This window comes from Macrosteles quadrilineatus, unplaced genomic scaffold (assembly GCF_028750875.1).
Source record: "Macrosteles quadrilineatus isolate MER2022 unplaced genomic scaffold, UCM_ALF_1.0 Scaffold_2__2_contigs__length_208266976, whole genome shotgun sequence".
In the NCBI taxonomy this organism is placed as follows: domain Eukaryota; kingdom Metazoa; phylum Arthropoda; class Insecta; order Hemiptera; family Cicadellidae; genus Macrosteles; species Macrosteles quadrilineatus.
Genome location: NW_026542595.1, coordinates 65,801,208 through 65,816,516, shown reverse-complemented (window position 1 = coordinate 65,816,516; position 15,309 = coordinate 65,801,208). Strand labels below are relative to the sequence as shown.

Sequence of the window (15,309 nt, the reverse complement as noted above, 5' to 3'; positions counted from 1 at the left end):
ATTACCCTCCTGCATAATGTGGTGCCGACCCTTTGTCAACGTTTGTTTCACAACCTAGGGTTCCATTTGTCACAATTCGTTTGTTTCATTTCAACTTTATGTGTTTCATACGCATGTTTTACGACATGGTCAAAGTGAATTGATTATACAGGTTTAGTATCGTAAAGTGAACTGGGTAAATAGATATTAAGTATTTAAGAAAACAAATTAAATAGATATCACACGTATTTGTGTAAGAGTTATCTCATTTCCGAGATTTTTCAAAGGGAATCTAATGGGATATCCGAAATAACAACTGGAAAAACAATTAAACAGGGTTCACTTCATCCATCAATAAAGACAGTATCGGTTTCTACATATGTCTAAATTGAGCCCGAAATATTAATTACCTAAAAATGTCAATGAAGTGGTCGTAGTCGTAGGTTACCGTCTCACAATTCGTCAAACTGTGAATTTCCAACGCTCGCGCTGGCGCCAAGTACTTAGTGGACACAAACAACAAACGGAACTTTAGCCTTAACCATTCATTCTGTTTGGATGAAAGATTTCAAAGAATATAATCATTGTTTGGTAGTAAACAAAGAAAATCCATCATTGCAACAATATTGTCTACTTTAAATTTGCATCGGTGCCGTTGCATTACAAACAATAATGATTTTGATCGCTTAGAAATGTAGGATCGAGTTATAAGCAGCAGACCACAATAATACCACTCAATATTTTTGTAATTGATCATAAATAACACGGGTTTCCTTTTCCAAAATTTAGTAATTGATCATTTTTTATGTTTCGGTAAAAGATTACTACGATTAATTTGGTAGAGATTAACAAGTCGCCGATTAACAATGGCAAAGAGAGAACGATTTGTCTTCGACACTATTGAGGTAAGTAATGAAAATGAGTGTAAGCTACACAGACACAAGCCAAGGGACCTCGAAGTTCTCCAAAGTAGCAAAGGAGTGAGTAGGTAATATAGATTGAAGGGCTGTCAAGAATACTCTCCGTGAAATTTGCCATATGAGGAGTCCAGAATTCGCATGGAAGATGAAGGTAGCGAGGGCCTATCTGAAGAACTGCCAAAGACACTAGAGTTTGTCTCCAAGGCAGCTGAAGTGGAAGGTGACAGGAAGGATTATGGGATGATAGCAGTAAGGAGGCCAGGGGTCCCAGCGCCACGCTCTACTGAGGTGGGAGGAAGTCAACCGTGGACTTAACACAAGGAACAACTGCGTTTCCCTGTTACGCTCACTGGCTGGGAAACGGAGTCATCTGCGGCGTTTGCGTAGAGACCGAAGAGTCGATGCGTAGTTCTATGACACCATAAGAACAATTTACAGTAGGTACTGTTTTCGCATTTGTTAAAATTTTCATTAAGATTGTGTTTAGATCCTTAGAATAAGAGTTCCCTATTTGCGAATAGACAAAAATCATATATTACACGATCAAAATTCAAAAACCTGAATGATTTTACCAAACGCAAGAGCCATAGTTTTATGGGTTACGAGAACAAACTACCAAGACAGAATAAAATAATCTCTAATGGAAAGCAACAAAATGTAAACAAGGGGTGAGCGACAAAGCTCAATTGGATACAGGCTGCCTTCCATTGATACGGATCGGACGCACGACCCACATATGGGTAAACAATTACTACCCTGATCACTCGCTGAAGCTTCTGAGTCACAAAACTAGTGTAACAGAGACCAATCACTGAAGCAGAGTCTGGTAGAAGGCGCAGTTTTACGGTAGTCTCACACGGACGAAATAACTGTCGATCGGACTAGCATATTGGTAATTTAATCGATTATACATTCTCAAGATAGGCTCGGAATAACACTCTGGTTCATTGAAGGTGTTGTTTTGGGTCTAGAAGGGCTAGTAACACTAGAGTAACACCTTTAGTAGTTCACACTGGTCACTGACCAAATAATTTTCAATCCGGGTCTTACAAACTGTCATTTAACAGACTGCAAAGTCTCAAAAATTTATAGTGCTCAAGTTCACTCAATAAGGCTCTAGTTATTTGCGGGGGGGGGGGGGGGGGGGGGGTAGCAATAACCGGCAAGAACTCGAGTAGTTCATGAATCAAATAATAATTGTCAGTCTGGGCCTAACAAAGTAGACACTTTAGACTACACAGTAGGCTATGCAATGGCAAAAAAGGTTAACACTCCAGTTGCACAAGGTCTAGGCCAGGTCCAGACTTAGGGGTAGCAGCTGTAGTGGTCCACATTGGCCAAATAAGTGTCAGTCTGGGTCCAACCATTGACACAGTAAGTGGCAATTAAATAACCTGTAGTCTCAAAAAGGTGGAGCACTCGAGCTTGCTCAAGGTCAACAATACAAGGGTTGAGTTGTTCACGCCTTTGGAACGATTTACTTTCAAAGGGTTGCCAATGAGACACATTAGCACTATAGTTCAATTTGCCTTTCAATTCAGATTGTCTCAAGAGTTGTAATATACACTACATGGAGATTTATTCTATTATTTTATGAAACGTTTCAAACAAGAACCAACTTTTAGAGAAAAGCACTGTTAATAAAGTTTAGGTGCATGTCATGTGATATTTCAACGGCCGATGTGGCAATTTTAAATATGCCGTGAGCAGTGGAATGTGTCGTTGAAGCAGAACTGGCTGAACCCGAGTGCTGACTGACACTTGGATCAGCTGATCATCTGTTTAGCAGTCAGCTGATCGACGTCAGACATCACTCATTGTTCTAGTTGAGACATTAAAATAGCAAACGATACGTCTTGTCTTCCGTTCATACTGCGCAGTTGTTAACTAGCTGATTGTTGAGAGTTGAGGGCAATGGTTTAGTTTTGGGCAAACTCTATCCTAACAACATTTATAAAAACACACAGACAGGCAGTACATATTTTTGTTTGTCCTACATTTTAAATATATTGTTATAATGAATAAGGTTAGCGATTACATTAATTTAACTACTGAACATTTATTCAAACCAAGAGTTTTTATGAAAGCTTCAAAAGGTTTAGTGAGTTTAAAATAAAGGTGACAGGAAGGATGATGGGATGATAGCAGTAAGGAGGCCAGGGGTCCCAGCGCCTAACATTGTAAAAGATTGTAAACATTCATGAGATAGTCCAGAATTACAAATTCTGTAAATCATAAGTTTGTATTAAAATCTAAATTCAACATAAACCCCTTTTAGCGAATTTCCATATAATGAAGTAGCTACTTCAAATTGCGGTTATTTTTAATTTGAGTGGCAACAAAACCTAACTATTTTGTCACAATGACACCACAGGAAGTAATACAATATTTTACGTTAACGACGAATATTATGTAATGAGACTTGTGAATTATATTTCTTTATCTGGGAATAGTAAAGCATGTCTGGCGGTTGTCAGGTTTAAGACCATGCCAACGTTATTAAGTGACTTAAGTGATTATTTTAGGGTCATCTTTCCTTCACTTAGCTTGATATACGATTTCTTCATCAAGGGGCTAGTTAAAAGCAATCAGTCCCCTCGGATTACTTAATTTTTGTTTGCCCTTAATCGCACCACACGGAGCTACCCTTCCAATTACATTTTATTTGAGTTACAGTACTTGACCATAACCTATTTTGTTGAATGTTAATTGATCGATATAATCTAAATATTTATTTTAAAAATCATAAGAGAAGCATTAATGTACTACAGAACATAGTAGGTTAAAATCAATCTCAATTAATTGGTTTGATTTACATTTGATCAGCTGAGTTCTGAGTGGCAATAATAACAGTTCTTCAATTATTGCTAACTTTTACATTTAACTGTATCTAAAAGTAAACTAGTCAAAAATGTTAACCGTGAAAAGTAAAGTGAACATGGGTTTTCTTTTAGTTTCCATAGAGACTAACCAATATATTCTTCTAGGGAAGCTTCTACATTACGTTGGGAACACAACTTGACTTATTTGTTTATATTATTGAAGGGTGGTTTTAGAATTGAGACAAATGCCTCGTGTAGCTTTGTTACCAGTACAGGCGGTTTCTTTTGTCATACAATGTAAGCAACTAACCAAAAAGCTACGCCTTTTTCAAGATTTAACCGGTGACATCATAACTACGAACGAAAGTTAATTATACAGTACCTCAGAGTAATAAAACAAAATTTTTGTTTTATAAATAAAACAAAAATAAAAAAATAATTAATAAAACAAAAATTTTGTTTTATTACTCTGAGACAGTACTGACTGTAAAGAGTGGTGCGTCTAAACCTGCAGACTTTGCAGACTACTTTTATAACTCAAAAGAGACTATGGACTTGATGCACGTTGGTTCATTATAGATAATAGATTGATATTCCGTTCAGCTACTCTTGGATAAACTTGTCAATTTATACATAACTCCTGCAGATGGTCGAACGTATTGCTTAATCCTATAAAAGCTGTTGGCTACCAAAAAAAGAACAATACAAGAAAAAGACGTCGCGAGGCGCTGCAGCTGTTTCCCTACAATCGCGAGTAACCCCTCAAATCAGGGGACGGGCGACAGTCCCTAACTTCCCGTCGCATGCTAATCAGAAACTCAGGGGCTCGTGGTTAACGTTCGAGATACGCGGGTCGAGGTCGAAGAGGTCGGGGTCAAAACGCGCGGGAATCTACCTCGGGAAGGTAAAAAAACGCAGATAAGATAAGAAAAAACCCGGGAGATTGGCCCTCGACTCAACGTCGTTCAAAACGAGATCAGAGCTTGAAGGGTTGACAGCGATTCGGACCAATTTGGCACCTGCCATGAGCGAATGAGTGACAACCGTGCAGATGGCAATAAAAGGGTTTACGGGATGTAAACAAAGGGGCGAATCTTGGATAAACAAGTTTTGGATTGAGATGACCAAAACTGGCTACAGTATTCATTGTGGCCCAAAAACCTCTCTTTAGGCATTATTGTATCCATTATTCCAATATATAGAAACAGAAGTCTTTCCCAGGACGTTCCCTAGAAGCAGAAACACTCTACGCATATCGGAGATGTGTTACCAATTTAAAAATACAAACACATCGAATTTTTACGTCATTACTAACCGTAATTTCGTTTTACATTTTCAAGTGGGTTAACCTAGGCCTAATTTATACTGTAAATTTCATATTTTGAATTATACAATTAATATTAATGTTATTACTGTTGGCATTTGATTGACGAAATTTAACAGTTTTGGTTTGATCGGGTGGCGCGACCCGCGACCCGCGTTGGTTCTTACAGCACCTGTATTCTAGGAATTGGCATATTCATTGATGGTCGAGGTTGTGGCTTTCCAGGATATACATTTGTCAGACTCACGCAAAATAAACCGTCGACTATACTTCATACAGTGTACGGTGCGAAATGTCAGAACCCACGATGAATTTTGGTGCTAATTCCACAGTTTTTTTCCGATGCCGACTTTTTGATTAATTGTGTGAGGTCTAGCTATAACTATATATAGCTAGTTATAGACATGTTAATTTGGAATCCTAGTCATTAAGAATACAAGAACAGGAACAAGATAAAGGAATGTATTAAAAAATATAGCAAAAAATAAACATAAAAGCTATTAAAAATAACATACTGTCATTACTCCTAGAGCACAATACTGACTGAACTCTTTGATTCCCCCTACCCACCACATGAGTAGCCTACTCTTTAATTCCCCCTACCCACCACATGAGTACTCTTTAATTCCCCCTACCCACCACATGAGTACTCTTTAATTCCCCTACCCACCACATGAGTAGCCTACTCTTTAATTCCCCCTACCCACCACATGAGTACTCTTTAATTCCCCTACCCACCACATGAGTACTCTTTAATTTCCCTACCCACCACATGAGTACTCTTTAATTCCCCCTACCCACCACATGAGTACTCTTTAATTCCCCCTACCCACCACATGAGTACTCTTTAATTCCCCTACCCACCACATGAGTAGCCTACTCTTTAATTCCCCCTACCCACCACATGAGTACTCTTTAATTCCCCCTACCCACCACATGAGTACTCTTTAATTCCCCTACCCACCACATGAGTAGCCTACTCTTTAATTCCCCCTACCCACCACATGAGTACTCTTTAATTCCCCCTACCCACCACATAAGTACTCTTTAATTTCCCTACCTACCACATGAGTTCTCTTTAATTAAAGGCGGAACAGTAGGTGAAATAAAACACTAATCTTGAGCACAGCAAATTGAGTTAGAAAAATCTGCTACTGTATGTCGCAAATCGGAGAGGGTACAAGTTTGATGCACTTTGCTTACTGAATACTTAAAAGCTGATTCAATCAGTTATCAGCTGATGCGCTTCCTGCCTGTGTAATCTGATAAGGGCCAATGCCCATCAAATCATTTCACTAGTACCAATAAATATCTTTGTGATGCATTATATGCAATCGATATGGATTTCGATCCAAGATTACTAACTACACACACTTTAACTTATCAGTGCGATTAAAGTGTATTATAGCGTTAATATACATAATTATTAGCTTTACCTGGAATACTGTACTACTAAATCTACTACTGTAATACTATATTTGTAATACAATTGACTCCCTCTTATCCGGACACCTTTTAACCGGTCATCTCGGCGTAAATGACATCTCTTTACAGACAATTCTTATCAGCACATAGGTTTAACCGGAGTGGATCGGCAGGAAGTGAGCGGTACTAAAACGACTGTTCTCGTGGGAAAGATTAGAGACCAGGGATCACGTGCCTCTAAATACAATCTTCAGTATCCAATAGTCAATGATACAATGCTCTCCTATATTTAAGTCAAATACTGTATACAATATGCATTTAAACGGTCCGTTTTAACGAGTTTTTGGGGACGTCTGTTTAACCGGAAAACCCGTATATCCGGACGAGTCCGGATAAGAGTGAGTCTATTGTAGAGGATTGTAAAAAACTTCATTCCAATGATTACACTAGACTTATGTTACGTATTAGCTAGATTTCAATGACTCCACTATGGAGTAGATAATTTATTCGTTCACCTTTTGACAATATAGTATTATTTCAAATTTACTGTGTGGCAGCACAAAATAGGTAGTTAAAAAATAGTCTCCTCTGCTCCTATAAGTAATAGAGAGAGACTTTGTGGATATTTAAGGTCACGAATTGTGGAAATTTATAGACATGCGCTATGGATGCGATACTCCCTGGTGTGGATTAACGTCCGCACTAGTGAGTACTACGACTATTTACACATCCTCATCCTGATAATTTGACCAATTCTTTAATTACAAGGCAAAAAAGTGGTTCGTATTCCACTTATACTGTAGGTCCCTTAGTTCTGTGTTTAAGGATCATGTCGGCTTTAGTCACTAACAAGACTACAAGATCGCTCATCATACACTCATCCTTCACTCATGCTTGGCTTAAAATACCACATTCATATGGTCGCCATTTCGGAATAAAGTATTAAAGGACCTCAAACCTTAAAGGCCAGGATCTGGATCTAAGGCAAAATCCCAAATATTCTATAAATATATAATGCAATCCTGAGTAAAGTTAACTTTCTGCGCAATACAAACTTAATTGGTGCAGTGGTGGTAGAAAGATAGGCTACAGAATAAATGGCGAGACACTAAACTCAATATTAGTTTCTCACCATTTACTCGGTGGATAGACATAATTCAATCCAACAATATTATTCTTTGTCAACAAAAAACGAACTGCCAATGGTAACTGAAAGTTTTCAAACTTAAACTTACACTAGTTTTCAATCCATTTATCCATGCATTCCGGTGTTACTACAGTAGTCTATGGACAATGTGGAGGGACGTTATAACCAGCCTATTAGTGCTTAGGGCACTCATTGTGTGCTAACATACAAGACGGACGAGTCAGGATTTGAACTTGGCCTTCATTTCCGGGTCAACTTAGGTATAGCCTGATTCTACTCGGTCGCGAAGCCAAACGGAAAATGTCAAACGAGTTAGAACTGAAGTTCTGCTATTTCCAAAACAACCCACTTTATGTGAGCACATCACGGCGTTGTCTTCACCGAATTTGTAGCGTGCCACTGTGTGATGTCCTACAAAATAACCAGGAGTTTCGTAGATATCTATAGTACTGCTTCAACTCGTACTACATGGATTTTGTGGTGTAACTTTCATCTTAGGTCCTCTTCTTACGGATGAAATGTTTTCTGTTCGTTGTTTTGAATGCATTGTACCAGATTTTTAACTGATTGCCAGTAACACGTGTCCACATGGAACTATATAATACACACTGCACAGCGATGATCGAAAAGTATAAGTGGGAATCAGCAAAAACACTGATGTAGAACTCAGGTTTTAAAATGTTGACATTTCTCTAGGTTCTTGTCCTGAATTGTTTTCCAACTTCAAGCTAGGTCTATATTATAGAAGGAATCGCGGTATTGTTACATGGATAAAATCCATTAGTGATTGGCGGGATTTGAACCCGCGACCTCGAGGAACGATGTCCCACGCTCTACCACTAGGCCAGCTCGCTCACCTGTCTACTACACTACTGTTACGGATAAATACAAACTTCCTACTACAGTAACAGTTATCATTAAACCACGGCCAATCTCTCACCGACCCTTCTCCTTGGCCAACAGAACCACCGAAGCTTGAAATATGTGCTCCACCTTGTATTACAATGTTAGACCCCTAGATGAACGAAGAGACTAATTCTACTTACATATAGATTATGAACCCCGTCTGACTTTTTATTATTCTCTCTATGGTGACTATAAGTGGGTCTATAATCAATGCTAAAAAAATGTTTAGTTGGGTGGTTTTGGGTTTTGGTCGAGGCTCAAACTCGGTAAAAGACTGAAAATAACTCTTTCTTAGCCACAGTGGGGCGACAAAAGACACGGAAGGATACATCAGTTCCGCCAGACCCCGTATCATCTTAGCATCGGATAATCAAAAGACACACGCCAAGACACCAACCTTAGTTCCGACCACCGACCACATTGTGGTCCACTTCCGCCGCTCCGACACACCAAATCACTTCCGGTAGATTAACAGCAAACATACACAAGTGAACTTGATGACGTAATAACACTGACCCTAGAGGATGTGTACGATATGTACAGCCTTGGTGTTCACCCGATTGTATAGTCAAATCAAGTATTTATTGTACTTGTACTGCAATTGATGATAAAAGTAATCAGGACCTAAGTAACCCATTTCAAACTTAAGAAGCACAAATTTGATTTGAGAAAAGAATGGTACTGACGCGAAGTCAGTGTGAAATAGTGTATGACATTCCAAAACTTCTGGAGGTGACATGATATATAAAGCATAACATTTTAATATAAATAGTTGACAAATTTTAAATTTCGCTCCGAAATCATAAGCCTTTTCATAAACGTACAATACAGTATCTACAGTATCCACTAATGGGGTTTGTAATACCTTTTAAAAATGTAATCCCGAAACTAAGTTATTCAACCGAACGCCAAAACATTATGAGACATTAAATAACCACTTTTGTGTCTGTGAGATATTGGTAGGAAGTTGTAAATCAAAGTTATCAACGCCACTATCAGCTCCGGAATAGCACAGAACCCCGAAACATAGCGGGAAAAAGAGGTGTGTGCGTCAATTGCGAAGGATGTAATGTTTTAATGTTTAAAATATATCTGATTTTTTACGTTTACGCAGTTATTCCATAACAAAAATTCATTTTGATTTGCCCCACAATAGGATAGATTATTGAACGCGATTCAAAAATTGTACATTTCATATAACATCGGATATGAGATGCGGAAACAGTTGGTATATCAAATACATGCATATGTATATTCATACATTGCTCATCATTTAAGAAAATCCAACGTATCAGACTAGTCTATCCTTTCTATAATCGTGGCTGTAAAGGGATCAGGCTTTGATGTAAGGGAGGTAATCACTTGTGGCCAGAGGAGACTAAAGTTGAATAATGCACAGTAACAGAATTCAGGTAACACATTCATATTGGAATCCGCTTTTTTAATTTAAGATCATAAATCAGAGATATTTCTAAAAAAGAAACACTAAAAGTGCAAGAATTACTCATAACTGTATAAAATATTTAAAAATTAGCAATCAATAAAAAAAAATCAACTTGTACCTATTAAACAGTGTGATTACGTTTGCATGGTTGCTGAAACACTAAAACCTTAAGCATACAAAGGTAAATATGCAGACTGACCCTGATTTGGTCGGAAGAGACGCTGTAGTCGGTGTAGTGTTCCAACTTGTGTACAGAGAGCGCATGACATTGGCGAACCTTGGAGGCAACCAGGAGACATACACAGGCGACCATCTGTAGCTGAGTCTTGTCCACCCGAACCTCACACAGGAAGCGGTCCAGGAGGTTGACAGCGATGCTAAACACCTGAGACTCACATCTCTCCTCCTCACACACCTGTAGACACAAGTACATGAGGTAACTCCCAGTCACACAGTACAAGACTACAGTGATCGTCTGTAGATGTACCTCACACAGGAAGCGGTCCAGGAGGTTGACAGCGATGCTAAACACCTGAGACTCACATCTCTCCTCCTCACACACCTGTAGACACAAGTAAATGAGGTAACTCCCAGTCACACAGGGCATGACTACTGCACAGAGAAGTACAGCAATATAAATTAGAAAAGTAATGTAAATATTATAGATGAACCACACGCAGGAAGCGGTCTTGGATGTGTAGCTTTCCACCTTGTTACACGGGAGTATAAGGGATACATCGATGGTATAAGGTAGGTTGATTGGGACTATTGGGAGTCCAATAGGTCTCAGTTGACGTAGAACATGAACATGGGCAATCTCCAGTGTCTAGGCTACTACGTAGCAGGTTATCAAAACATAGTCAAGCAGTCTGGCGAATTGTCACCTAGTTCGTGTGTTACTGAATATTTTGGCGTAAAAATTGGGTTTCTAAATAGTACTTCCTGTGATTAAATTTGTTAAAAAACTGCACCAATACTTTTTCGATCTTCAGCAGAATATGACTTCAATAGAACGTCCATGAACGATGAAAATGGTATCAATCCGTTTCCGAATCTTGTTGCTTAACACAATTATATAGATTATCAACCATGAGTAGGTATTTACAGCATTTTAAATACTATTTATCGGTACTAATTCGAAGCCCCTAACGAAAAAGTGCATATTTTGTATAATTTTTGGTACAGTGGAACCTCGGTGACAAGACTCTCGATAAAGTATCAAATTACAACCCCTTTGAATTTGTTTTACCTCTAATCACATGTTATTGCAAACATCGATCAGAAGTAAACCTTGATGGGTGGTGATATTAATCGCCATAAGAGTCTTGTTATCGAGGTTCTACTGGTTATAACACAGTAACCTCTTTTGATCGATAAACTACATGTTACTTTGATGTAAGGAATAACAATCATTACTTACTTACTCAGTCGTGTAACCACATCCCATAATTTACATTTCATAAATATTATTTGTACTTAAGCATTGAAAGACGTATTAAGTTGTTTTTACGTTGTATTTGAGGCTATTATACGCATGGGGCGGATTTTACTGCGCGAGGAGTGTGGAACCATTTCTTTATCAATACATCAATCTACGTGTTATCTAATCACCACCCTACACAACTCCTTCCCCTCGACCTATTCACCCCATTACGTTTATAACCTCTAAACATATTTAAGACATTGGAGATCTCTGCGATTAATAATAAATATTAGTAAACGAAACTAATACGACAAACTAAATTATTTTTCGATAAAAGCGATGGCCCACTTTCAAAATCCTATCAAATACTGGCAAATTATGATACTAGCAAATTAAAAAAATACAGTACAAAGGGGAAAACGTCAGTTGTAACTATTGAGCAAAGATTCCACTGAAGATTACTCGATATTATACTCCCATATAATAGGGGAAAATAGTTCCAAACAAATACTGATTATTTTACTTCGCCCTTTCCCACCAAAACCTCAATCCGCGAAGTACTAAGGCAATTTATTCTTTGCAAACTTTAGGTTTAAAGCGAAATAAACATTGAAATCTAATATATAAAATTCTCGTGTCACAGTGTTTGTCTGCAAACTCCTCCGGAACGACTTCACCGATCGTTATGCAATTTGGTGTGTAAATTCTGTAGGTATGCGAATCGGACGTAAACTATTTCCCGTTTCGAAATTCTTAAAAGGGCTCCGCCCCAGTGGCTCTGGAGTTTCCCATGTTAACCTTATGAGAAATGGAATTAATGAATCTTAACAGCTGTTTCAATTAAACAAGTTGGTTCTGTTCTATGATGTTCAATAGCATTAAAGTTACAAGGATTACCAACAGGGTGCAGCACTATTATTTCTTTTACATTTATGACAACGGCTAATTTGCAACCAAAAGGTGAGTGAGCGTAGCGAACGAACTTCAACCTGGAGGCGAGTGAGCGTAGCGAACGAGCTAACCTGAAGGCAAGTGAGCGCAGCGAACGAGCTCCAACCTAAAGGTGAGTGAGCGTAGCGAACGAGCTCCAACCCAAAGGTGAGTGAGCGTAGCGAACGAACTTCAACCAGGACGTGATTGAGCGATGCGAACGAGATCATCTTGAAAATTAAACGTAACGGTACTTTCTTTCCATCGGTCTGTCTTAGGGGAAACCTATAACTTAGGCGATACGAAGTTCGCCGGGTCAGCTAGTATATTATATATTTTATTTTATGTATATTTGAATTAAAACAAACATTTTCAATCAGATGTTTTAATTAAAAAACTGTCACTACATTTATCTAATGACAGACTTTTCTAAATGAGCAAATTTTTGCATTTACTTTATGTAGTGTTAATAAAGATGTTATTTTGTTATAAAATATGTTAATGAGTGTTTCGTGTTGGTTACGTTTGAGTGCACTGGCGTTAACTCAATGAGTCACTTTTATTAAAGGTTAGGCTACATTTTACAATGTTTACGCAGTCTTTTTTGTATTGTAGGCTATATAATATGGTGAGCTGAATTACATTTTTTTTTTACATTAGCAAATTATGAATTACATTAGCAACATTAGTCTTAATAATCTTAATAATAGAAATATACGCTTGAATAGGACATATTTTTCTTCAGTAATCCATCATACGATAGTATTTTTAAAAGTCTGCTCATGCTGAAGTTTTACTTTTTTTTAAGAAAGATTAAGTTTAGTAGGAAGAAATAAATCACACTCCTTACATACATAAAATAATTGTATTTTTATGATCAAATGTAAATAACACTTTTAAAAGAAAGATCATATATGTGTATCCTATTTTTTTATTGCCAACGTTTATATTACATGCGGTAATTGATGACCGCTGAATAATAAAATTAACCAATAACATGTCCTAAAACATAACAAAACAACGTTCACTATATTAACTAAAAAATATTGAGGGTTGAAGTCATAATGGTTTAGGCACTATTTAAATAAATAAGTGTACTGACATCGGCCGATGAATTATTTTACGCAGCGTCAGATTACCGAGAGTGACGGACTATCAAGTGCCGAATTATCGAGCGCTAATTGATAATTGTATTGGTGAGGTTCATACATGAAACAATTTACGCAAATCGCAACAAATAAAGATTTTGGATTGCAAGATAATACCGGATAGTACTGAGGAGGTGAGTCATCTTTTGATAGTTCTTACTCTCAGTAAGGATTCATTTTTATTAATATGACTCAGGAACGCACATACGCAACAAGTAACTATAACTTATTTCCTCAAATGTGACATACTAAGGAGAACCATCTACTAGACAACAATTGGGGGGGGGGGGATCTTAAAATAATTATTACATCCACACACAACACACTTCTGTCATTGATTGACACAACCTTGGTAACACTATAAAATCCTATCCTAACAATAAAAACATACATATTGTATAAGTTTAAGGTGATATTGTTTTTAAACTGTATTATCTGTCTAATATAATGTTTCTTAGTATTTAATCAAAATCGGAAATGATTTTACTATTCAGAATGTTAAAATTCATTATCCTAACTAATATTAACATATTTTATTATTATTATTCATTCAAATTAAACTTTTTGTTAAAATAAACGTAATACATTAACTGTTTGATTGAAGGAAACAAATATGCAAGTTGGCACAGTGTGAGTACAATAATGAGAATGAACAAAGTTGATAAACTGATAAACACAGAGACATGAACGAATAATGACAACAATTTCTGTAAGAAGAATAACAAAACAAAATAACAAACTAAACAGGGGACAAACAAACAAATTAACAACAATATATTCATGCTAAGGTAAAAGTACAGTGTTAACAATAATAAACTGTGCAAAAGAGGAAAAAAGGAGACATGAAAGTAAAAATAGTTTATGAGAACAGAAATTATAATTTGAAGATACTGTATAACAATTTGTGATGGTGGAGATTTTGGCTAGGTGATATTACATTAAAAGCAATTTAGGGTGATAATGCAAGAGTGCAAGACATTAATATTAATTAGTTATAAAAACATATCAGACATGTTTATGTATTGGATTAACTTTAAGATAGTTTGGGGTTGTGCATGCATTACTTATGTATATCCAGCATGACGATCTGTTGATGTAATTTTCGGCTAATGTTTAACTCTCACCTCCATCATCCATGTAGCGACCACCTTCCTCATGAACGGTAGAAGCCCAGTCTGTACCGTGGCGAAGTAGTTGCACCTCGGGATGTACCGCGACTCCTCCGTTAGGAGATTGTCCAGAACACGACGATCAGAGAATATCGTAGGGTCCAAGTCAGCCACAGACTCACTTACTGATCCTATCCTCTCTGCACACAATAGATCGGCCATCTCAACACGTACACGAACACGCACACACGTGTAGTCCGACACGTTGGAGAGACTGGTACAAGTTCACTGCAGTAACAGCTCAGCTGGTATGACGGACGAGGAACGACGAGGGAGACCCGTGCGCGATGCCGGGAACGGGGACACGCAGCGATCCTGGCGGTGGACCTAGCAACCACGTGTCGTCTGCAATCCTTTACATCACCTGGTTAGGCAGGCAGCTGCTATCGCCATGGGGGAATGTACTATACATTTGACAATGTGTGTAAGCACTGTCAATATATTTCTTCCTGCACATACAGCTGAAATGAATTTTACACTAGCAACTAAATAACTATAAAAGGGGATAATACATTGTAAAATAAATTTAGTTTTTGCCATTCTATGACAATGAAAGCTCTCACAATAATATAATTCAATTGTTCAGTTTAAATAAATGAATGTTTGGAAAATGAAATTTTAATTGAAAAGATATTTTTAAGTATTGTTTAATTAAGGGGCGTAATCAATTGT

At 37.5% G+C, this 15,309-nt stretch overlaps 1 protein-coding gene across 2 annotated transcripts in view; it reads right to left on the bottom strand.

Moving 5' to 3' along the window:
- The window catches only part of LOC128986496 (G1/S-specific cyclin-D3-like), a 45,493-nt gene extending 30,625 nt beyond the window's left edge, over positions 1–14,868 (bottom strand). For both annotated transcript variants that reach the window (XR_008490130.1, XM_054406898.1), the window contains exons 1-2: positions 14,593–14,868; positions 10,167–10,382 (exon numbers count right to left, since the gene is read on the bottom strand). Coding sequence is in view for 1 of the 2 variants with exons in the window: in XM_054406898.1 (XP_054262873.1) it covers positions 10,167–10,382; positions 14,593–14,799 (423 nt within the window). In the remaining variant the exon portion in view is untranslated. The remainder of the gene's footprint in view (positions 1–10,166; positions 10,383–14,592) is intronic.
- Positions 14,869–15,309: the final 441 nt, after the last annotated feature.